The 26,729-nt window shown below is 41.8% G+C and overlaps 1 protein-coding gene across 1 annotated transcript; it reads left to right on the top strand.

The window, feature by feature from the left end:
- The first annotated feature begins 18,017 nt into the window (after nucleotides 1-18,017).
- LOC147092773 (uncharacterized) lies at nucleotides 18,018-18,887 on the top strand. The gene has a single exon (XM_085975681.1). The coding sequence runs from the start codon at nucleotides 18,018-18,020 to the stop codon at nucleotides 18,885-18,887; it is 870 nt and encodes a 289-aa protein (XP_085831807.1).
- The last annotated feature ends 7,842 nt before the right edge of the window (nucleotides 18,888-26,729 follow it).

The following is a 26,729-nucleotide window of genomic DNA, read 5'->3' as shown; positions in this document are numbered from 1 at the left end:
CCTCCAATCCATGGGAACTATTCCAGGATCTATAGAATTTTGGAAGATGACCAGCAATGCATCTGCTATTCCTAGGGCCACTTCCTTAAGTACCCTAGGATGTAGATTATCAGGCCCTGGGGATTTATAGGCTTTCCCTAACACCATTTCCCTACAAATACTGATTTCATTCAATTCCTCCCTATGATCCCCGGCATCTCTGGAAGTTTATTTGTGTCCTCCTTTGTGAAGACAGAACCAAAGTATGTATTCAATTTGTCAGCCATTTCTTTGTTCCCCATTTTAAATTCCCCTGATTCTGACTGCAAGGGACCTACACTTGACTTCACCAATCTTTTTCTCTTCACTTATCTGTAGAAGCTTTAACAGTCAGTTTTTATGTTCCCAGCAAGCTTACTCTCATATTCTATTTGCACCCTCTTAATTAATCCCTTTGTCCTCCTTTGCTGAATCCTAAACTGGTCCCAATCCTCAGTTTTGCTGCTTTTTGTGGCCAATTTATATGTCCTCTCCTGGAGAGTTGTAGGGAGGGAACTCCAGAGCTTAGGTCCTCGGCAGCTGAAAGCACGAATGCCAATGGTGGAGTGATTGGAATCAGTGATGCGCAAGAGGCCAGAATTTGTAGAGTGCAGAGCTCTCGGAGTATTGTAGGGCTAGAGGAGGTAACAGAGATAGGGAAGGGCGAGGCCTTGGAGGCATTTCGAAAAAAAGTTGAGTATTTATAAATCAATGTTTTGCCTGACCAGGAGCCAATATAGGTGAGCGAGCAAAGGGCTGATGGGCGAACGGGACTTGGTGCGAGTTAGGATACGGACAACAGTGTTTTGGATGAACTCAAGTTTATGGAGGTTGCAAGATGGGATGTTGGCCAGGAGAGCATTGAAAAGGCACGTTAATATTTCGATGCTGAGCCTCAGACAACATTTCAATTTGCTTCCAGGGGGAATGTGAAGCTGAGCAGCACGTGGGAGTCCGAGAGACTGAGCAGCGGACTGTGATCATTGAACTGTTCGATGTCCATCTGGTTTAGTGACATAGAGTTATATAGAGTTTATAGCACAGAAAGTACCCACTCGGCCTAATTGGCCAGTGTCGGCATTTTTGCTCCAGACGTGCCTCTTCCAACCCCTCTTCATTTAATATTACCTGCATATCCTTTTATTCTTTCTGTCTCTTGTGCTTATACAGCTTCCCCTAAAATGCATGCATACTAATTGCCTCAAATACTCAATATTATAGCAAGTTTCACATTCTAACCACACTCTTGGTGAATAACTTGCTCCTGAATTCCCTATTGGGTTTATTCCTGACTATCTTATTTTGATGGCTCCTAGTTATGGACACTCCGACAAGTGAAATCATTTTCTCTCCATCTACTCTATGGAACCTTTCATAATCTTAAAGACTCCTATCAGGTCACGCCTCGGCCTTCTGTATTCTGTAGAAAACCTTGAGCGAGTACAGGCATCAACTCTGTGAAGATCCTGAACTGTCCTCTCCTGATGGTGCTGCGCTCCACACTGTTATAACTTGCCATCCTAGATGAAAGCGATTCTGTAATAGTCGTAACATTGATCAAAAGCAATTTAAAAATGGTTAGATATCCATTACAACTATTCTCATGTCACATTAATGCTTTAGAATATAATTGAGTATATGGATTTCTGACGGTCGTTACGGACATTGTAAACATGGCGATAGGAATTTCTAAATGCACTGATTCAAGCAATACGTATAAAAGCATATTGAAAGCAGCTTTTCATGATTTTATTAGTAATAGCAATCAGAGGAAACTATCCTACCAGGTGCACGATGATGCTAACAGGTAAGATAAAGGAAATATAATTCCATAAATTTTTATCTCATAGATTTATTCCGCCCTCATGCTTTCAAAAAGTAATGTGGAAAAATATTATCCATTTCTGTCGATTGATGGATTGTTTCCATTGAGTAATTATGACCCAATTGTTTTTAACTTGACTTTTTGGACTTTTTGGCAAGGTCAATTTAACTGGCGAGGGTGATGATTCATTAATATTTCACTGCTGAATGGGACAAGGCTGAGGGATGTTCCCATCCACCATTGCTCAAACTCGTAAGGGTGTGAAGCTAATCAAGGTCGCTCACTGTTTTCTGATAATAATTATAAATTGATGTCAAGGAAGTACTCGGGAGGTTAACGTTGAGCAGGGTGCTTCATTTTTTTAAACCTCGACTTAAAAGTGAAAAATATGGAACATTTGAATTGTGAGCCCATGAATTTTATTCTTTCTGAGTCAATGCCAGTAATCATGGATGACTAGTCAAGGAGCACATGGATCAGAGAGAATGCAAAAATGTCCCTATTCTGCCTCTACTTTGCATAAAAATACCTCAGCATCAGGTTAGTATCCTGGTTGCAGTGAAGGTGATCAAGGTGGTTACTTTACGAACATAGGAATTGTTATCCGAGTAAACACTAAGGGCCATCTAGCTCGCCTTCTACCGTCCAGCTAGTCACACGATACAGCGATAATGGAGATGTTGACTTATAATTGCAATCGATCTTTATCAATTACCCTACAACAGCCCCAGGCATGAGGTGAGGAAAACCCTCAGTACATAAGAACATAACAACATAAGAACATAAGAAATAGGAGCAGGAGTAAGCCATTCGGCCCCTCGAGCCTGCGCCGCCATTCAATAAGATCATGGCTGATCTGATCCTAACCGCCAATCTACTATCACAGAACCATCTCCTGAATCTAACAGAATTAGACACACGAAATAGGAGCAGGATCAGGCTACACGGCCCCTGGGCCCGCTCCGCTACCCACAGGGCCATGTCCGATCCGAACCTAGACTCATGTCCAAATTCCTGCCCGCTCCCCGTAACCCTTAATTCCCTTTACTTCTAGGAAACTGTCTATTCTGTTTTAAATTTATGTAATGATGCAGCTTCTACAGCTTTTTGGGGCAGCATATTCCATGGACCTACCACCCTCTGAGTGAAGTAGTTCCTCCTCATCTCAGTTTTGAAAGAGCAGCCCCTTATTCTAAGACTATGCCCCCTAGTTCTAGTTTCACCCATCATCGGGAAAATCCTCCCCGCATCCACCCAATCCAACCCCTTCACAATGTTATATGTTTCAATAAGATCGCCTCTCATTCTTCTGAACTCCAATGAGTAGAGTCCCAATCTATTCAACCTCTCCTCGTATGTCCATCCCCTCATCTCCGGGATTAACTGAGTGAACCTTCTTTGTACTGACTCTTTTCTTAAGTATGGACACCAAAACTGTATGCAGTATTCCAGGTGCGGTCTCACCAATACCTTGTACAACTGAAGCAATACCTCCCTATTTTTATATTCTATCCCCCTAGCAATGAAAGCCAACATTCCATTGGCCTTCTTAATCACTTGCTGCACCTGCATACTAACCTTTTGAGTTTCGTGCACCAGGACCACCAGATCCCTTTGTACTTCAGTACTTTCAAGTTTCTTGCCATTAAGATAATAATTGCTGTACGATTTTTCCTGCCAAAGTGCATAACCTCACACTTTCCACTATTGTATTCCATCTGCCAAATCTCTGCCTGTCTATGTCCCCTTGCAGGTTTTTTATGTCCTCCTCACTCACTACTTTCCCTCCCATCTTAGTATCATCTGCAAACTTTGATATGTTACACTCGGTCCCCTCCTCCAAATCGTTAATATAGATTGTAAAGAGTTGGGGACCCAGCACTGAGCCCTGCGGAACACCACTAGTTACTGATTGCCAGTCTGAGAATGAACCATTTATCCCAACTCTCTGCCTTCTGTTAGATAGCCAATCCTCTATCCATGCCAGAATATTACCCCCAATCCCGTGATTTTTTATCTTAAGCAATAATCTTTTGTGTGGCACCTTGTCAAATGCCTTTTGGAAGTGTAAATACACTACGTCCACTGGTTCCCATTTATCCACCCTATATGTTACTTCCTCAAAGAACTCCAGCAAATTTGTCAAACATGACTTCCCCTTCATAAAACCATGCTGACTTTGTCCTATTAAATTATGATTATCCAAATGTCCTGTTACTGTCTCCTTACTAATGGACTCCAAAATGTTACCTACCACAGATGTTAGGCTAAACGGTCTATAGTTTCCAGCCTTCTGTCTACTGCCCTTTTTAAAAAGGGTTTTGCATTAGCAGTTTTCCAGTCTGCCGGGACCTTTGCTGAGTCCAGGGAGCTTTGGAAAATTATTACCAATGCATCCACAACCCCTACCGCCACTTCCCTCAAGACCCTAGGATGTAAGCCATCAGGTCCAGGTGATTTATCCGCCTTGAGTCCCATTATTTTACCGAGTACCACTCCCTTAGTGATTTTGATCGTGTTTAGCTCCTCCCCCCCATAGCCCCCTGTTTGTCCAGTGTTGGGATATTCTTAGTGTCCTCTACTGTAAAGACTGATACAAAATATTCATTCAGTGTTTTTGCCATCTCCATATTTCCCACCATTAATTTCCCGGTCTCATCCTCTAAGGGACCAACATTTACTTTAGCCACCCTTTTTCTTTTTATATAACTATAAAAACTCTTACTATCTGTTTTCATATTTTTTGCTAATTTACTTTCATAATCTATCTTCCCTTTCTTAATCAATCTTTGTTATTTTTTGCTGTCTTTTAAAGTTTTCCCAATCGTCTATCCTCCCACTAGATTTGGCTACCTTATATGCCCTTGTTTTTAGTCGAATACTGTCCTTAATTTCTTTACTTAGCCACAGATGGCTGTCTTTTCTTTTACACCCTTTTCTTCTCAGTGAAATATATATTTTTTGGAAGTTGTAAAATAACTCCTTAAATGTACACCACTGATCATGTATCGTCTTATCCTTTAATCTATTTTCCCAATCCACTCTGCTCAATTCCGCTCTCATACCTTCATAGTCTCCTTTATTCAAGCTTAGCACGCTTGTTTGTGATCCAACCTTTTCACCCTCTAATTGAATATGGAATTCAACCATGTTATGGTCACTCATTCCAAGGGGATCCTTTACTAGGACATATTTAATTAATCCTGTCTCGTTACACAGGACCAGATCTAAGGTTGCTTGCCCCCTGGTCGGTTCAGTTACGTACTGCTCAAGAAACCCACCCCTAATACACTCAATGAACTCAACCTCAAGGCAGCCCTGCCCAATTTAATTTGTCCAATTAATATGATATTTAAAATCCCCCATAATTATAGATGTTCCCTGATTACAAGCCTCAACTATTTCCTGATTGATACTCCGTCCAACAGAGTTGCTACTGATCGGAGGCCTATAGACTACGCCCACTAGTGTTTTTTTCCCCTTATTATTCCTTACCTCCACCCAAACTGTTTCATTATCCTGATCTTTTGACCCAATATCATTTCTCTGTATTACACTGATTCCTTCCTTTATTAACATAGCCACCCCACCTCCCCTTCCTTCATGCCTGTCCTTCCTGATCGTTAAATAACCTGGTATGTTTAATTCCCAGGCATTGTCACCCAGCAGCCATGTTTCTGTAATGGCCACAAGATCATACCCATATGTAGTTATTTGTGCCATTAACTCATCTATTTTGTTATGAATGCTACGTGCATTCAGATAGGGGACTTTCAAAAATGTTTTGTGACACTTAGTTCCTGCTTTTGCCCTTTTTATTACTTTACCTTTTACTCCATACCTTCTGCCCCTTCCTGACACGCTCTGGTTTTTAATTTCCCCACTGCTACCTAAGTCTATGACCTTCTCTGTTGTCATTTTTATTATTTGCACTCTCGGAACCTCCCCCCTACTAGGTAGTTTAAAGCCCTCTCTACAGCCCTAGTTATATGATCCGCCAGGACTCTAGTCCCAGCACTGGCCAAGTGAAGCCCGTCTCAATGGAACAGCTCCCTCCTGCCCCAGTACTTGTGCCAGTGTCCCAGGAAGCAAAACCCATTTCTCCCACACCAGTCTTTGAGCCATGCATTTAACTCTCTAATTTTATTTGTCCTAACCAAATTCGCTCGTGGCTCGGGTAATAATCCAGAGATTAGTACCCTTGAGGTTCTGTTTTGTAATTTGACCCCTAGCTGCTCATACTCCTTTAACAGGACCGGCTTCCTAGTCCTATCTACGTCGTTTGTACCATCCCCTACCACTACAACATTTCTATTTACTCCCCCCTCTTGAATGGCCCCCTGTTCCATGGTGTTGTGGCCAGGTTGCTCATCCTCCCTGCAGTCCCTGCTCCTGTTCCCACAGGGAGTAAGAACCTCGAACCTGTTGGACAAGAGCAAGGGCTGCGGCTCCTCCAGCTCTACCTCCTGGATCCCCGTACCTGCCTCACTCGTAGTCACACCGTCCTGTCCCTGACCATGTGCTACATCTGAATTAATTAACTTCATAGGTGTGACCGCCTCCTGAGACACAGAGTCCAGGTATTTCTCCCCCTCCCTGATGTGTCGCAGTGTCTGAAGCTCAGACTCCAGCTCATCAACACGAAGCTGGAGTTCCTGTAGCAGCAGACACTTGTCACAGACGTAATCACCATGAGCCTCAATGGGGTTCACCGGCTCCCACATCTCGCATCAGTAACACATCACCTGCTCCATTCTATGTAATTAATTATATTTTTTATTGTAGGTTATGGACACCCTCTGCCCGATTATATTGTGCCTGTCGCGACCACAGGATGAACCAAAGCACTTTACAGCCAATGATGTGGTGGAGAGCTTTGGTTATAATAGGTCCAAAATATGACCTGTTTCTCCTAAGCATTCTACGCAAACCACATGTCATGTCTCAAATTACCCATATACTCTATCCCAAAATGTGATTCTCTGAAAGAAATCTATCTAATTTTCATTTCCGTGTATCAATACTAATTACACCCTCTGTCTCCCCAGGGAGCCTGTTGCATAGATTGACCACTCACTGACTGAAATGTTGATTATGCAGAGTAGTTTTGAATTTAACCCCTTCAAGTGCAGGTCATATGCTCTGGCTCTACTCTTTTTGCACAAGGTGAACTAGCTTCTCATGGTCATACATTATCTAGTCCCATTAGGATCCTAAAAATAGGGATCACATCCCCTCTCAACCTTCTCTGTTCGAGTGACACAATACCCACCGTGATCACCTTCACAAAGTGAGATCTCCGATTTACATGACGAACAATCAATATTTTCTCATGGCCAATATTTATCACTCAGTTAACATCAATAGAAACAGATTATCTGGTCATTATCACATTGCTCTTTGTGGGAGCTTGTTGGACGCAAATTGACTGCCACGTTTCCTACGTTCCAACAGTGACTGCTCTTCAAAAAATACTTCATTGGCTGACAAAGTGCTTTGGTTCATCTTGTGGTCGTGTGCAAGTTCTTATTTCTTTTAACAATTAATATTGGTGATATTAATTAGGATAATGTCGATATTCAAAAAAATTAGGGCGGTGTGTAAGTTCGCCTCTATCCATTGGCATCGCCACCATGTTGTACTGACTTGATTGAAGTTTTGCCTCCGTGACCTCAGATCATAATACGAAAAACTCAATGTGGTTTCTCTGGAAGTATTCCTGGTCGTCTGCTGTAAATGGCATTTACCCACAAGATTTCTGTGGATCATCCGCCAAGCTATCGCAGACAATCGATGAAGCCCCGTGGTTATTTGCCCTCTTATGGCCCTGAGGTCACCCTTTGAGACTTGTTCTGTGAGAGAGCTTCTGATGCTAGAGCGTTCTTGATTGCAAAGTGGATGACTTCACAATAGCTCACATTGAACTCCAATTGCCCTAGTTTTGCCCAGTCACTTATTCTGATGGCCAAAACAGAACGCCGTACTCCCGGTGGGACTAATCAACGTTCTATACATGGGAAGCATAACTTCCTCCCCAATGGACCCGAGCGCACTTGATAAAAGTGAATTTGGACCCAAAAATCACAAGCAATTCACAACGATATTTCCTGCTATTTCAACAAAACAGAAAAACATATTTCGAAATTTTGCAACAAAGCCTGACCTTTTTCAGTCTTGCGAGATCCAGTTGTTCCAGCTTTCTATCTTTTTGAGGACTGAGTTCCAGATTTCTAACTACGCTTTGTGTGAAAAATTGCTTCATGTCCTCGCTCCATAATGGCCTCAGATCATTTCCACCCTTTTTGATTTCCCCAGCAGGTAGTTTCCCCAAAGAGGGTATACTTATCAGGCAAGGATGAGCAGGCTGCCTCTCTTTTATCTTAAAAACAGAGGGCTGAGGGGAGACCTATTAGAGGTCTTTAAAATTACGAAATGTTCTTATACAGTGGATACAGAGACAGTGGCCCAGCAATTCGGGTTGGGGGCTTCCCGCAGGTGTAAGCACCCGACCTGCACTTACCTAGCGCACTGGCCGTTGAGATGTGGGCCCCCATGGAATTGCAATCCTGGGCCTGCTCCAACTTCCGGCGTGCAGTGCTTGTGTATGCCAGGGACGCAGTTAGTTTGATGCGTTCCCTGGGATCACGTGGCCCATGGAGAGCCAGTCGGAGCAGGGAAATGCCCATTCATAAGTTTGACAGGAAGGGCTGTCAAAACGTAGAAGTACTGCGGTCCCAAAACATCACTAAATCTTCAAATACATTTTTTTTAAATCACCTTTTTAAAATAAACTATAAATTACATTAAATAACTATTTTAAACAATAATTTAAATGTTTGAAAAAAATAATTTTATTTTCTAACGGGGCTAAAAATAAACTTACCTTGCTTTAAATATTTAAAAATAATAAACCTGTGGAAAAATGTTTTAATTTTAATTAATTCACCACTTACTTGTAAAAAGCAGGCCTTGCGACTGCTTTTTAAATGTCTAACTTCTGCAGACTTACCCTCCCGGGAAAACCTGCAAAAAGAACGTAAGTTAGATGCGCAGTGCATGCACGAAACCGCCACTTCCATTGGGCCTACGGGTGTGTACCCCGTGTGTACTCACCCGTGGAGACCCGAAGTTCTGGGCCAATGTTTCCACTTGAGGGGAAGATCATAACTAGAGGCCATCAATATAATATAGTCACCAATAAATCCAATATGCAATTCAGAAGAAACTTCTTTACACAGAGGGTAGAGAGAATGTTGAACTCGCTAGCATAGGGGGTAGTTGAAGCGAACACTGTAAATGCATTTTAGGGTAGGCTGGACAAGCATTTGAGAGAGAAGGGAATAGAGGGTTATTCTGATAGATTTAGATGAGGAAAGATGGGAGGAGCCTCGAGTGGAGCATAAACGCCGGCATGGACTGGTTGGGCTGAATGGCCTGTTTCTGTGCCGTATATCCTATATAATCCTATGTAATCGTATGTAAATAGGTTCCCCTATCAAATCATGATTTTAAATTTTAGCACAGTAAACAGATCAACAATCAACCTTCTATACTCCAGGGAATACAAACCAGGTTCATGCAACCTGTCCTCGTAACTTAACTCGCTAAACAATAGTATCATTCTGTTGAATCTGTGCTGCAAACCCTCCAGATCCAGTACATCCTTCATGACATGTAGTGCCCGAAACTGAATGTGGCCCCTTTCATTGTCCGAAAATCAACAGGTTTTATGGTGAGCAATATAATGGCCCAGTAATTCCGGGCCCAATGCGTGAGTAAGGATGGGGTACTCACGCGTGTGCCCAGAGGAATTGCCGGTTTTCAGCATGCACAGCGCATGCATTTCCTGTCCTCTGACCCAAGGTGTTAAGAGGCTGAATGCGTGCGCGATATCGGGCAGTGTGTGCGACTTGGATTTCCTCTATTTTTAGAGAGTTGCGCGTGTGTAAAGGCCTCCGGTAGTTACGCATTGAAAAACCACAGGTAAGTACTTAGTTTTTCAGGCAAGTGGTCTATTAATACAATTGAGAATTTTTTTTCCCACAGGTTTGTTATTTTTAAAGAATTTACAGTAAGGTAAGTTTACTTTTAGCCCCGATTTTTCATATAATTTTTTTTTCAAATTTTAAAATTCATGGCCCAGTAATTCCAGGCACAACGCGTGCGTACGGACGGGGTACTCATGCGTGTGCCCAGGGGAATTGCCGGTTTTAAGCATGCACAGTGCATGCACTGAAAACTGGCATATCCTGTCCTCTGACCCAAGGGGTTAAGAGGCAGAGCCCGCGTGACTGCACAGGCAGCGCGTGCGCAGTGAAATTCCTTTTTTTTTTCAGAGTTGCGCGCGTGTAAAGGCCTCCGGTCTTTATGCGTGGAAAAAGCAGATGTAAGTATGTAGTTTTTCAGGTAAGTGGGCTTTTAGTACAAGGTAGAATTTTATTTTCCACAGGTTTGTTATTTTTAAAGAATTTACAGTAAGGTAAGTTTAGTTTTAGACCCTATTTTTAAAAAATTTATTTTTTTCAAAAAATTGATTAATTGTTTAAAACATTTTTAAAAACTTATTTATAGTTAATATAATCAGTGGGATGTTTTTCAAAATGTTATTTAAAGTTAAAGTAGTGTTTTGGCAGCCCATACTTTTCATGAGTTTGACAGCTCTTACTGTCAAACTCATGAATGAGTTTCCCCTCCCCTGATTGGCTGCACAGTGCTCACCTGATCCCAGCCGGCACATCGCACTAAGTACGCCGCTGGATCAGGTAAGCACAGCGCGCCGACAGCTGAACCGGGCCTGTGACAGGAAATGCAAGCAGGCCCGGGCTTCAGATGTCGGCGCGTAGGGTGAGTGCACATCGGGGGCTTGCACGCGTGGCAAGCCCCCGATCCTAATTTCAGGGCCATTGTTTAAAATAGTTTTTCAGAGTTCTTTATGGTTCATTTAAGTAGTGCAATGTTTTTTTAAATTTTCTTACAGTTTTAAGTAGTGTTTTGGGGCCAGGAGTTTTCATGAGTTTGACAGCTCTTACTGTCAAACTCATGAATGAACTTCTGCAACCTCCCATTGGTAGCCCTGTGCTCACGTGATCCCAGCCAGCTCATCGCACTAAGTACGCCACTGGGTCACGCACGCACAGCGCGGCAGGGCCTCAAGCGGGCCAGTCAGAGGAAATACAATGCGGGCCAGAATTAAAATGTCAGCGCGCTGGGTAAGTGAACATCGGGGGCTTGCACGTGTGGCAAGCTCCCGATCCTAATTTCAGGGCCAATGATTGCGGTACAATCAAAAGATAATTCCTTTGTATTGTAGTGACTTTGCGAAAGAATAGCAAATTCCATTAGCGTTTTCTATAATGTTTTCTGTATGTCTACTAGCTTTTAATGGTTTAGGAACTCGGACTTCCAAAGCACTTTGCTCCCCTACAGTTTCTGGCTTTCCAACTTTTACAACATTCTCCGATTTATCATTCTTTGTTTCAGAGTGGATGACCTCACATTTTCCGACAACAAGCTCCTTTTAATATAGTTTTACCAACTAACTTAATCTGTCGAAGTCCCTTAGAAACTTTCCACTCTCATTAAAGCTACTTACGTTCCCTCATAACTAAGTGTCTTCTTCAAATTTAGATATGCAGCTTAGTATCCAAATCATTAATAAAATGGCCAGAATTTGAGGCCCCACTACAGATCTCTGGGAAACAACACTTGTCAGATCAGACGCAGCTGTTAAAGAGAGTGTGGGGGTGAGAGGGGGAGTATTTGTGAAGCGAATACTGTGGGAGGCAGTGTGTGAGTGAAATGCTCCGGATAGGCGGCGTTACAACAGCCGGAATTTGCACAATGTGCAGGGCATATCATCAACATCAGCCAGGAAGTACGCTGCGTGAATCCCGCGAAGCAAATCCTCGGCAGCTCAGTCAGTAGAACATTAGAATTTTAATCTGAGGCCCAGGTTTCATGTCCCTGTCCGGGCAATGCTTTTTCTCAATTCCCACTTTCATGCAGCATCAAAATACATGAGCAATTCACAATGATATTTCCTGCGGTCTCAACAAAACAGATTAATATATTTCGAAACTTTGCAAGCAGCCTCGTTCTTTCTCAGTCTTGAAAGCTCCAAGTGTCCCAGCTTCCACGGTCCTTTTGCCGACTGAGTTTCAGATTCCAGATTCCTAGCTACTCTTTGTGTGAAAAAGTGCTGCAGGACATCGCTACAAAATGGCCTAGATATTATTTTAAGATTATTGCCCACGGCTTTGTGATTCGGCCGCCAGAGGAAATAGTTTCTCCGTACATCTGCTGTATCAAATCACTTTTAGATTTTAACACCGTGATCAGATTACCAATCAATCTTCTATACTCAATGGAATAAGAACCAGGTATATGCGAGGTGTCCTCATAATGTAACCCGCTAAACTCCAGTGTCATTCTGTTGAATATGTGCTGAAACCTCTGCAATACAAGAATATCCTTCCTGAGAAGAGCTGCACAAATCTCAACAAAGTACTGCGGATGATCAAGGATCCGAACAACTGAAGCATCACCTCCATTGCATTCCAGCACCCTGAAGAAAGAGGTCAATATTAAATGTGCTTTTTCCATTGTGTTTTGTTTATGCCTAGTAAGGAGGGAGAGAGAAAACGGGGAACTGCAGAGAAGTTCGCCTGACATCAGTAGTAAAGAAAATGCTAGAATCTATTAGACCTGTTAGAATTTTTTGAGTTTATAACTGACAGAATAGATATTTGGGAACCAGTGGATGTGGTTTATTTGAATTTTCAGAAGGCATTCGAAAAGGTGCCTCACAAGAGGTTATTGAAAAAAAATGGGGCTCTTGGGACTGGGAGTAATATACAAGCATGGATTGTGGATTGGTTAATGGACAGAAAACAGAGAGTAAGAATAAACGGGTCATTTTCGTGTTGGTGGGCTGTAACTAGTGGGCTTCTGCAAGGATCAGTGCTTGGGCCTCAGCTATTCACAATCTACTTCAATGATGTGGATGAGGGGACCAAATGTAACATATCCAAGTTTGTTGATGATGCAAAGCTGGGGGGAATGTAAGTTGTGAGGAGGATGCAAGGAGGCTTCAAGGGGTTATAGAGTGGGTTTACCACCAGTAATGTTAAAGTAGGTTCACCACCACTAATGGTAGAGTAAGATCACCACCAATATTGTTAGATTAGGATCACCACCAGTAATGTTAGAGTAGATTCACCACCCTGAATGTTCGAATACGAGACCTACTCTTAATGTTCGTGTAGGATCTTCAGCAGTAATGTTAGAGCTGAGTCCTTAGTGTTTATCATTTCAGTACATAACAAATTTAAATTATGGAATGTATGTGTGTAGGTTTCAACGAATTAATATGAGGCTCCAAGGTCCTAATGCTGGGTCTGGGAGAGATGTTTCCTTCACGGTTTATGGGGCATGCGCAGAGCACATTCCTTTTCGTATTACTTTCCGTTCATTGATTTTAATGGACGAAATTTCATGGACTGAGCTCTTCAATTTCCCCAGTGGCGGCCCGGGCGCACTGAAGTGGAAAATCGCACCTTGATTGTTAAGTGACTCTAAGTAACGCCAATTATGGGGTAATCTGATGTTCTCATGGGGCAGCGATTCTTCTATAAAGAGGGGAGCATTTACGGATCTCAGTTCAAATGCAGTCGGTGCCGTCAAGCTGCACAGAATTTGCAAATACTTCCAAAATTTGAATGGCCAACAATGGTACAGAAAAAGAACATTTACTGTCGTTTTCTCGCAGCCTTTGGGGTTCCAGGTAAGTCAATGTACCCTGTTGCCTCATGGCTGTTGACTATCTCAGTGTCAATGTAACAAACTCCGAGCATGTCCTCATTGCAGAGTCATTTACCCACCGGCATCAGTTGGTGAATATCAGCCGGAATCGTATCAGTTCGCACGGCCACTGAGGCATTGTTCTGGTCGAAGGTCTGCTTTTACCAGCATAAGCACCCGCGCTGAAACAGATTCAAACTCCTGATGAATTTCGTGCTGTGAAGTAACCGCTGAGCTAAAGCTGACCCCGATCAAAGGGGCAGAAAACACTATGAGCTCAGAAATATCAGGCGCAGTGCGGGTCTGGTCAACGTCAAACCCCTCCTTTCTCATTCAATAGAGGAAGAAGAGACTCAGCAGGAGTCAGACGGCAGAAAGATTCATAAATAGAACAAAGAAAGACACAAATACAAGTAACACCAATTTTGCAAACATTTTCACTGTGAAATTCTTTCTCCTTATTGAAAATATTACTGATGTAAATCTGAAAACCAGCTCCCTGCGATTGTCGGTTCACAAGTGATGAATTTGCAGAAAGAGGAATTGAGCATCTCGCTGAACAGTGTGTGTGCGGTGAAGCGCTGGTTTCTGGACTGGAGCGGTTATCACCTTTGCCTCACGCGCTGAACGTCCCTGGCCCAGGCGGGAACATTGTGTCAGAGAATATTCTTCTCTGAGAAATAACCGGTTCCATTAAGTTTAACAAAACCTGCACCAGATTCCTGGTGTCACAAGCAATGAACATTTTAAACCAGACTCCCACGTGTGAAATGAGAAGTGAGTAACAGTTCATCACAAAAATATTGAAGTATCAACTCTTGGTTAGTCAGCATTTCTTTCATTCAGCAAAAGAAATTCATCAGTTCACTAATGGTGATTAAATAAAATATTTCTCATATTAGATGCATGAAGTAATTTTTTAAAAAGCTTTAATTTTATTTCTTATTTCCCTGATGCTGAATCGATCTCGGATCCCCAGCGATAAAAGCACCAAAATCCTAACTACTAGCCCACCAGTGAAAAGTGAATGAAAGGAATGTGATAATCTTAAATACAACTGGGTCTATCCGTTTTGGGAAAGCAATTATTTTTGATTGTTTTAAATGTAAATACATTTCATGACTGCTGCGAACAAATATATTTCCATGTATCTGTGATATTGATTCATTTATTGGAGCATCTCTATTCATTCCAAATGTGTTTCCCTGTTTCTGTGAAATTGATTTATTTATTGGCCATCTGTTTTCATTCTAAATATGTTTCCATGTATCTGTGATATTGATTCATTTATTGGGGGGCACCTGTCTTCATTCCAAATGTATTTTCTAAGTATTTATTTCTCAGTATGGTAATTTCAAATTACACACAAATACATTTATATAAGAGACACACACAAATACAATGAGGAATAAAACACAGATACACGCAAATATATTTATAACTAGTACATAATATACCCAAGTAAGTATAGAAGTATCACTGATGCAATTATATATATTTATATTTTTTATGTAGGATATCTCACATTAGCAAAATAAACTTTAAACTGGCACAAATATAAAGAATCACACTCATCACATAATCACTAAATTTATATACACGCATCAGACCCACACAGGAAACCTGTTAAGAAGCCGAAAACCCAATGGAATTAAGGGAAAAGTCATGGTATGGATACTGAATTGGCTCAGTGACAGGAAGCAAAGTCTGGTGATGGATGGGTGTTTTTCAGACGGAGAGGTGGTTTGCAGTGATGTTCCCAAGGATCAGTTGTTGGTCCATTACTCTTTGCAATCTTTATAAGCGACCTAGACTCAACTGTAGGGAGCAGTATTCTTCAGTTTGCAGATGTTACAAAATTCGGCAACGTTGTAGATAGTGATAAGAACGGTTGTAGAGTTTAGGATGACATAGGCAGGATGGTGAAATGGGCAGAAGCATGGCAGAAAGAGTTCAATGCGGAGATGTCTGACTTTGGGAGGACTAAAGTGCAACGACAGTATAATATAAATGGAACGATTTTGTAAAGTGTAGCTGAGCAGTGAGGCTTTGGTGTCCATATACACAAATCCTTAATGGTGGCAGGGCAAGTTGATAATGTGCTTTAAAAAATATGGATCACACGGGATCAGTGGGTGAATATCTGTGGGAATCCAATCAGTCCTCGCAGCCGCTGATGCGCTGTTCTGGTTGGTAGATTATCGGCACCAGAGAGCGAATACTGAGGGAGGGCGAGGATGAATCTCGGGCCCCTCCAACAGTACATGGATCATTAAAGAATGTGTTGCTTAGTGTCCTTATATCAATACCGTTGTTCCCTGTCCATTTAAGTTGATAATTGCTCGGACTGCAGCCTCCTCCATCCATCGGAGGACTGTGAAAGGTATTTTGAGCAATAATTGCCGCTCAGGGAGCCGCTCCCATCCCCTCAGCTGCAAAGAACATTTGCGGCTCCACCAGCTCCCGCTCTGTTACCGAGCAGCTCCCTCGGGACCATTAGAAAAAGAAGAAACGCAGGCTTTCCACTTACATCGAATGTTTGTGGCACAGCTGAAAGTATTATTTGAATTCGTATATTTCCAGTAATTGTTTGTAAATTCTATTGAATACAGCTGACATCTGATGCCATTCCCGAGATACCCTTCGCCAATTAAACCAATCAGATTAAATGTAAAATTCCTTCGATTGCTCCCTGGGGCCGTTGTAGTAACCCATCAAATTGGCTCGGTGCATCACATGGTCCCAGCCTACTGGCGGGGTCGTTTCCGCGCTGCACCCTGTAAAGAAATATGTGTTTGGATGTATATAAGTGAATCTACTTCTTTATTGTCGCTGAAGATGAACAGGTTATAGATCCATCCAAGGTAGCCCTTTAAGGGACTTTAATCTACAATTGAACTGTCCCTGTGAGGTAGTGCGGTTTGACCTGGACCGCACCGTTAAAGTGCGAATGGAGCCCCAATTATTATGCTCGCACAGAACTGTCAAAGTATGAATGGGGATCACATTTAAAAACACGCTAAAACATTAAATACATTTTTACATATTTAAAATTAATTAAAATGACATTTAATTAAATATTGCAAACAAAAATTAATTTTTTGAGAAAAAAAATTAAATGTTTTTACGGGGACAAAATAAACTTACCTTTTTGAAGAGTATTTTTAATTTATAAATCAGTTGTCAAATATAAAGTTTCTACTTTTTAAAACTCTTAAGCGGGTAACAGCAGCCCTTATGCATGCTTTTACCAAGTGTAATAATTTGACAGTCATTCAGTGGGTGGAAGTTGTGCAGAAAGCGCAACTCTCTACCCGCAGAGGCACTTTTCTTGGGCATGGGGATGGATCTGTCAAGAGAATTCTTGACAAATCGCAAGTGCCATTTTTCAGCGCATGCCTGAAACCGGCAATTGCGCGTACACACCTCGTACGCACGCATAGGGGTCGCAAAATCCGGCCCATCGGTTCATCTCCCTATAATAGGCCCGATTTTCCGAACCCACCAATTTGGATGAGGTTTGTACGCACCCATCGGGGCCACGCAAGTGCTGGGTTTAGGCATGCGAAGTGTATGTGCTTAAACCCGGCACTTGCAATCAGTCAAGAATCCTCTTGACAGATCATCCGCCTGTCCGGGAGAAGGGCCTCCACGGGCAGAAAGTTCCGCTTTCTGCACAACTCCTGCCCGCTGAAAATCCTTTAAAAATCTTATGCCTGGTAAAAGCATGCATAGGGACTGCTTTTAACAGCATGAGACACATAAAATAAAAAAATATTTATTTTCACTGTTTTATAATTTAGAAATACTTTTAAATAAGGTAAGTTAATGTTTAGCCCCGTAACACATTTTAATTATTTTCCCCCCAAAAATAAATTTTTACTTTAAATATTAATTTAACTTAATTTTTATTAATTTTAAATATGTGATTTAAACATATATATTTAATGTTTTACTGTGTTTTTTAAGTGATCTCCATTCATACGTTTGACAGATATGTCCGTACAGACCTGTCAAAAGTGTGAAGGGAGATTCCCTTCTTTGATTGGTTCCCCATGGCCCATGTGATCGCAGGGACGCTTGCTAACTACATGGGCCCCTGGGATACCTGGGCCTTTGCGCATTTCGTAGTGCAGAGGCCCAGGATCGGATGCCTCGGGACCTACGGAGCCAGCAGTTAAGTTTGTATACTTTTTCGATCGGAGGCCTCCATCCGCAGGAAGCATCCGATCGGAAATTCAGGCCCAATACGCTATAATATTTATCTGAGCGTCCCGATTACTCACCCTTGTCCCTCTTTCTTACAGCGAACTTATTGACAATGGTGATTCTCTCCAATGGAAAATGCGGCCTTTCCAAATGTATCTCTGTCTACATGGGGGCCATGGCAACAGCAAATCTACTGGTCATGATCTTCAATTTAATCGTTTATCACATTTTGAGTAAACATTTCACATATTCATTTCTGTCCTACACTGCCATTTGTAAGTTCATGATATATATGTGTAGTGTCAACCTATATATGTCGGTGTGGTTTACAGTCTCCTTCACATTTGACCGATTTGTAGCTATATGTTGTCAGAAGTTTTTAACAATGTATTGCACAGTGAGAACTGCGGCTGTAGTTATAACAACGCTCTCTGTCCTAGTTTATTTAGAGAACATCCCCTTTTGGTTTGCCTATGAACACAAACAAATAATCAACAATGTTCCCTGGGGTTTCCTTCCCAATGCGGTCTTTTTTTCATCGCCTGCAGGTGTAGCATACTCCCAGTTAAAAAATATTTTAATTACATATCTTCCTTTTGCTTTGATATTACTGTTAAATTTTTACTGTTTGAGAGTCACACGCATTTTAGTAGCCAGTAGAGCACGCAGGGAGCTCCGGGGTCACAGCAGTGAGAATCAGAGCGATCCAGAGATGGAGAACCGAAGGAAATCTATCATTTTACTATTCATTGTATTGGGCAGTTTTATATTGTTGTGGCTGACATCTGCCGTGAGTTCTGTAGTTAACAACCTGGCCGTGCATCACCGACTCGATTATACAGCTCCTGCATACATCGCCACTGAAACCAGATACATGCTCATGTATTTGAGTTCCTGTACAAGCACGTATATTTATGCAGTTGCACAAACTAAATTCAGAGAAGAGCTGAAGAAGGTACTGAAATATCCTTGGACATTTATTCTGATATTGGTTAATAAAATGAATAATCAAACTAAAGCTTTCTGTCCAAACTAGAGTTAAATTACAACCCGCATTCCATTTCAGAATGACCACCTGTCTCTTAGGAGGAAATGGGATTGTTTTTGTGAAAATAAGCATTAATCAGAAACCATTTCTCCCATTTCTTGCCTTTTGTTTGTTTTCTGCTGCTTTCCCCGGGTGTACATAATAGTTTCCCGCTTAAAACAGCGCACTTCACGATCAAAATTCACAGAGAACAGTCATGATTGAGCGTCAGCGGTGGTGTAGCTTTTAAAAGCTCGTCATAATAATTTGTCCGTGACTGCACAAACCACTCTGGGTCCACGTGTATCGTGTATCAGTGAAACAGGTTTGTTAAGCATTAAACATCCAGTGCAGTGAAAGTAATACTTCACAAGACGATAGTCACCATCTGTTTGTTGAACCCCAGCGTTCCTTCCGAGTGACTGTTTATGATCTTGCCATGTCCTGTTGACTGAATCTTCTCATCCTCTGGTTTCACGCTGCTTTCAGTGTTCAATAGCTGTTGCTTTATATCTTTATATTCCTTCAAAATACATACAATTTGCAGCTGCTTGGGCTATCTCACCATTCTGACCTTCACAAGTACAGTATATGATTCCCTCCCATATTCTGTTGTGAGCCTTTCTCTGTGAACTTTTACATATTTTGCCTTTCCCATAGCCCATTATCTATGTTTTGTCCTTCACTGTCTTTTTGTTTTTAACATAACAGAAAATCTACACTATCTCAGCACTATTCTCGTGGATAACATAATGTTGGCTTAATTTTACCATCATGCTTTGGTCTCAGCCATTCGCCATTTTATACAGGCTTTTTAGGTTTTTAACTTTTTAAAAGTAATCGACGTGTGACGTCACCACAAAGCAGGTAAGTGATTGGTTGGGAGTATTTCTCTCTTTCTTAAAACTTTAACTCTGTGGTTTATAGTTTTTAAGGTCTCTGTGGTGTAGCGGGACAGTTTGTAAACCAGGGCCCTTAAATATATCATTTAAAAATAATAATAATAAATTTAATTAAATACATAGAATGGCAGAGCAGGTGATGTGTTACTGCTGCAATATGTGGGAGCTGGTGGACACCATTGATGTTCACAGTGATCATATTTGCAGTAAGTGTTTGCTGCTCGAGGAACTCTGGCTCCGTGTTAATGAGCTGGAGTCCGAGATTCAAACAGTGTGACACATCAGGGAGGGGGAGAGTTACCTGGACTCTGTGTTCCAGGAAGTAGTCACACCAATTAGATTAACTAATTCAGATGTCGTCGGTGGTCAGGGACAGGAGGGTGTGCCTATGAGTGAGGCAGATACGGGGATCCAGGAGGTAGTGTTGGAGGAGCCGCAGCCCTTGCTCTTGTCCAACAGGTTCGAGGATCTTACTCCCTGTGGGGACGGGAATGGGGACTGCAGGGAGGATGAGCAACCTGGCCACAGCACCGTGGAACGAGGAGCCATTCAAGTGGGGGGAGTAAAAAGAAATGTTGTAGTGGTAAGGGATAGTACCATTAGGGGGATAGATAGGGTTCTCTGCAGCTGAGAGCGAGAGCCCGAAGGCTGTGTTGCCTGCCCGGTGCCCGGGTTAAGGACATCTCCTCTGGGCTGGAGAGAAACTTGGAGGGGGAGGATCCAGTTGTCGTGGTCCATGTTGGTACCAACGACATAGATAGGACAAGGAAAGAGGTTCTGCTGAGGGAGTATGAGCAGCTAGGGGCCAGAATTAAAAAAAGAACCACTAGGGTAATAATCTCTGGATTACTACCTGAGCCACGAGCAAATTTGGCTAGGGTAAATAAAATGAGAGAGTTAAATGCATGGCTCAATGACTGGTACGGGAGAAATGGGTTTTGCTTCTTGGGACACTGGCACCAGTAATGAGACAGGAGAGAGCTGTTCCGTTGGGACGGACTTCACATGGCCAGTGCTGGGACTAGAGTCCTGGCAAATCGAATAACTAGGGCTGTAGAGAGGGCTTTAAACTAATTAGTGGGGGGAAGGTTTCAAGAGAGCAAAAAATAAAAATGTCAGCAGAGAAGGCAATAGAGCAAGGTAGCAGTGGGGGAATTAAAAAGCAGTAATGTAATAGCAAAATACTGCAGATGCTGGAAATCTGACATAACAAAAGAAAATGCTGGAAATACTTAGCAGGCCAGGCAGCATCCGTGGAGAAAGAAACAGAGTTAACGTTTCAGGTCTGGGGCCCTTCATCAGAACTGGAAAAAGCTGGAGATGTAACAGGTGCAGAGACAGGGGTGGGGGGTTAGGAGGGGAGGAAGGAATAGAAATAACACCCTGTGCTTTTGTAAGAGGCAGGAAAGATAAAATGTTGCAAATGGGAATGGCAAAAATCATACTGCATGAATAATGGGGGCAGGGATAATTATCTGAAATTGTTAAACTCAATGTTGAGTCCGGCAGGAAAGTTCTTTATCTGAATGCACGCAGCATTCGTAACAAAATAGATGAGTTGACAGTACAAATAACTACACATGGTTATGATCTGGTGGCCATTACAGAAACATGGCTGCAAGGTGACCATGACTGGGAACTAAACATCCAGGGGTATTTGACAATTAGGAAGGACAGACAGGAAGGAGAGGGAGGTAGGTTGGCTATGTTAATAAAGAATGGAATCTCTGCAATAGTGAGAAATGATATTGGGTCAAAGGATCAGGATAGTGAAACAGTTTGGGTGGAGATAAGGAATAATAAGGGGAAAAAGTCACTAGTGGGTGTAGTCTATAGGCCTCCTAACAGTTGCAACTCTGTTGGTCGGAGTATAAATCAGGAAATAGTTGGGGCTTGTAATATGGGAACAGCTATAATCATGGGGGATTTTAACTTTCATATTGACTGGACAAATCAAATTGGGCAGGGCAGCCTTGAGGAAGAGTTCACAGAGTGCATTAGGGACGGGTTCGTTGAGCAGTATGTTACTGAACCAACCAGGGGGCAGGCAATCTTAGATCTGGTCCTGTGTAATGAGACAGGATTAATAAAAAATGTCCTAGTAAAGTATCCCCTTGGAATGAGTGACCAAAGTCCAAAGATGTGCGGGTTAGGTTGATTGGCTATGATAAATTGAACCTTAGTGTTAGGGGGATTAAATACGTGGGGTTACGGGGATAGGGTGGGATATGTGTTGGTGTAGGGGTTACGGGGATCGGGTGGGATATGTGTCGGTGCAGGCTCGATGGGCCGAAATGGTCTCTATCTGCAGTGTGGGGTTTCTGTGATTCTGTGATTCTGTGATAACATGGTTGAATTCCAAATTCAGTTGGAGGTTGAGAGAGTTGGATCTCAAACCAGCGTACTAAGCTTAAATAAAGGCGACTATGCAGGTATGAGAGCAGAGTTGACTAAAGTGGACTGGGAAAATAGATTAAAGTGTAAGACGGTTCAAGAGCAATGGTGTACATTCAAGGAGATATTTCACAACTTTCAAGAAAAATACATTCCACTGAGGAAAAAGGGGCACAAAAGAAAAGACAACCATCCGTGGCTAAGTAATGTAATAAAGGATAGTATCCGACTGAAAACAAGGGCATATAAAGTAGCCAATTCTAGTGGGAGGATAGAAGACTGGGAAGCATTTAAAACCCAGCAAAGAATAACTAAAAGATGAATTAAGATAGGGCAGATCGATTATGAAAGTAAACTAGCAAAAAATATAAAAAACAGATAGCAAGATTTTCTACAGTGATATCAAAAGAAAAAGGGTGGCTAAAGTGAATGTTGGTCCCTTAGAGGATGAGACCGGCAAATTAGTGGTGGGGAACATGGAGATGGCAAAAACGCTGAACAAATATTTTGTATCAGTCTTTACAGTAGAGGACACTAATAATATCCCAACACTGGACAAACAGGGGCTATAGGGGTGGAGGAGCTAGACATGATTAAATCACTAAGGAGGTGGTACTCGGTAAGATAATGGGACTAAAGGCAGATAAATCCCCTGGAGCTGATGGCTTACATCCTAGGGTCTTGAGAGAAGTAGCGGTAGGGATTGTGGATGCATTAGTGGTAATTTTCCAAAACTCCCTGGATTCAGGAAAGCTCCCAGCAGATTGAAAAACTGCTAATGTAACGCCATTATTTAAAAAGGGAAGTAAACAAAAGGCTGGAAACTATAGACCAGTTAGCCTAACATCTGTGGTTGGTAAAATGTTGGAGTCCATTATTAAGGACGCAGTAGCAGGACATTTGGATAAGCATAATTTAATCTGACAGAGTCAGCATGGTTTTATGAAGGGGAAGTCATGTTTGACAAATTTGCTCGAACTCTTTGAGGACGTAACAAACAGGGTGGATAAAGGGGAACCAGTGGATGTGGTGTATTTGGACTTCCAAAAAGCATTTGACAAGGTGCCACACAAAAGATAAAAAAATCACGGGATTGGGAGTAATATACTGGCATGGGTGGAAGATTGGCTATCCAATAGAAAACAGAGAGTTGGGATAAATGGTTCATTATCGGGTTGGCAATCAGTGACTAGTGGTGTTCCGCAGGGGTCAGTGCTGGGACCCCAACTCTTTACAATCTATATTAACGATTTGGCGGAAGGGACCGAGTGCAACGTATCCAAGTTTGCCGACGATACAAATATGGGAGGGAAAGCAGTGAGTGAGGAGGACATAAAAAACCTGCAAAAGGACATAGACAGGCTAAGTGAGTGGGCAGAAATTTTGCAGATGGAATATAATGTAGGAAAGTGTGAGGTTATGCACTTTGGCAGAAAAAATCTAAGAGCAAGTTATTATCTAAATGGAGAGAAACTGCAAAGTGCTACACTACAAAGGGATCTGGGGGTCCTGGTGCATGAAACACAGAAGGTTAGTATGCAGGTACAGCAGGTGATCAGGAAGGCCAATGGAATCTTGGCTTTTATTGCAAGGGGGATGGAGTATAAAAGCAGGGAAGTCTTGCTTCAGTTATACAGGGTACTGGTGAGGCCACACCTGGAATACTGCGTACAGTTTTGGTTTCCATATTTAAGAAAAGATATACTTGCTGTCGAGGCAGTTCATAGAAGGTTCACTCGGTTGATTCCGGAGATGAGGAGGTTGACTTATGAGGAAATGTTGAGTAGGTTGGGCCTCTACTCAATGGAATTCAGAAGAATGAGAGGCGATCTTATCGAAACATATAAGATTGTGAGGGGGCTTGATCGGGTGGATGCGGTGAGGATGTTTCCACTGATGGGTGAGACTAGAACTAGGGGGCATAATCTTAGAATAAGGGGCTGCCCTTTCAAAACTGTGATGAGGAGAAACTTCTTCACTCAGAGGGTAGTAAATCTATGGAATTTGCTACCTCAGAGCTGTGGAAGCTGCGACATTAAATAAATTTAAAACGGAGATAGACAGTTTCCTAGCTGATAAGGGAATTAGGGGTAATGGGGAGCGGGCAGGGAAGTGGACGTGAGTTTAGGTTCGGATCAGCCATGATCCTATTGAATGGCGGAGCAGGCCCGAGGGGCCGTATGGCCTACTCCTGCTCCTACTTCTTATGTTCTTATGTTCTAACATACAATTTCACATATTATAGTTATTTAATAATGGTTATAGAATCTTAATAATGTTTACTAAATCTTAGAGGTAAACCACTATCCTACATATCTCTACCTTGAGGGCCAGGCATTTTGCCGACCCCTCAAAACTAAAATCTTACATATGGGTTTATTCTCCCACATTTATGTAACACTAAGTTATTCTGGGCTGAGATCCTATTTAAACGTGATTTAGTTTTGTGCATTAGGTGTTTCAGGTAGCAGGTGTAGATTAGTAAGCATATCATTATTACAAGTTGGGTGATGACCAGTACATGGGAAATTATCCTAATCCAAGGAGGAATTCCTATGTCCCTATGTTGTATTATCAGTCCTAACAATTTTTGACTCCCTACCTTGTGGCATTTGTGTTTAACTGGGTAAAACTTAATCAAAGTTCTGATCATACATAGCTCAAAGTCTAACTACATGGGTTACATATATCAAATATAAAATCATTACAAGCTGGACATCTACCAGAGCATGTGGAATAATACGAACCTAAGGGTGTGCTGATGTATTGAGGCCAATATCCCACCAGTGTGAGTCGTGTTTACTTATGCTGTCAATTTCAATAACCATTCTCGAGTTGTCTTGCTCCAAAACATTTAAATGCTTTAGGGTGGAATTCAGTCACATCACGAGCTCACAGAGGCCCTCAGACAACAGGCGAATGTAGTATCCGAATTCTGCCACATAATTCCCCAGCTAATACTTAAGTATCTCATTTACTGTCAGTTTCACTTGAGCATAAGTTTTGATATTGAGTAAAACCTGTTGCTTGATGGGACAGGTCCTGATAGACCCGTAAAGCATGGTAGTTGCGGTAGTAGTGACACAGGAGGCACCACCAAAACCACCTCATACTGGCTACGTACTGGTTTTTCGCATGCTCTGTTGCCTACAAAACACAATTATTACATTCACAGTTAAATTCAGTCTTACAATCATTTCAAGCGATATTACAGTTTAACATCTAATTAACATATCATGCACTTAAAAGACTCTCCACATCTCTCTTTTACTCGTATCCATCTTGTGGATAATTCTTACTGAACATGATTTCGGCTTAGCCCTCAATTGTCCCAATCCAGATTCCATATAACTCTCCACTTCAATTTCAATTTCAACCCCTTTAACATGTACCATTGTGTTTAACTCTCATCTGTTTGTTTCATTAATTGGATACTTTCTCAATGGAGTATGTGTCAATGCTTTAAAAGTTGTCTAGCTCTCCTGAGCCACATTAACCATTTCATGTCTTGCTGTTGTCAAGTAACTGAACATGTCTGTGACATGTTCTTCAGTGTAAATTCAGCATGCTTTTCTGGATGATAATTCCTTCATATGTAACAAACCACATTTGCACACTCATATCGGTATCTCAATATCGTGCCAAACATGCCATCCAATACAAGCCTTTCTCGGGCTTTCAGAGATCATATTAAAAGATTCTCTGGAGGTCTTTGTTCATCTTCCTCTATCGGATCCCGATGTGTTGCATAGTGACCGGACTATCGAATTTAGTTTCTTGAAACGTTCATTATAGGCGGGGACACAAATGTCTCCAAGAGCAACTATCAATTTACTATTATTAATGGCACATTCCTAACTTTCACTAGAAAGTTTGGAATATTCCCAATTGGTGGCGTAGTTCTCCTGTTTCAAACTTACACCCTCAATCACTTCCCTTTAGTTACCATTCATATCTCATTCATGAGCCCTGGAGAAACTTTAGTGTCCAGTACAATATTTCAGACAGAAAACATAGATCAGGCGTTCTCACGTGGTCCAAGTTAATGTGTCATTTCAAACTCATCACAAAATCCAAAGAGCAGTATTGTTAGACTGACAGGTTTTGTCAATGTACAATTTCATTTTTATCAATTTATCTTATCAATTCCAATTTCAGAAAGAAGTTATTTCCAGGCTAGGTGGCTTACATGGTGTTTTAACATTAGAGACACAGGTGCTGCAATTAATTTACAAGGGAACTTCCATATAACAAAAGAAAGAAGAGAATTGCTGCCCTGCATAAGAGCCCAAGGGGTTAATTTATCAAATCATAATTTTCCTTCTGTTATTGTGGGGATATATTAATTTAAATTAAGAAACTTAAATGTAATAATGTCCAATATCTTTAAATTTCATTAAGCAATAGTAAAGTTGTTGCTTGGTGAACTTAAACAGCTGTCAGTGGAAATGGTTAACTCCTATGCAGGTTTTTAAGAAGGTGGAGCGAAACATTGTCAGGCGCATGCAATTGTGTCACTTCACGTAAATTTGGAAACACTTTCCCGCTCGAAAAA

The sequence above is a fragment of the Somniosus microcephalus genome, unplaced genomic scaffold (assembly GCF_052327205.1).
Source record: "Somniosus microcephalus isolate GS21.2 unplaced genomic scaffold, FLI_Smic_1.0 unresolved_chr2, whole genome shotgun sequence".
NCBI classification, from domain to species: Eukaryota; Metazoa; Chordata; class Chondrichthyes; order Squaliformes; family Somniosidae; genus Somniosus; species Somniosus microcephalus.
Note: the sequence above shows the minus strand (reverse complement) of the source record. Positions and strands in the feature narration are given on the sequence as shown.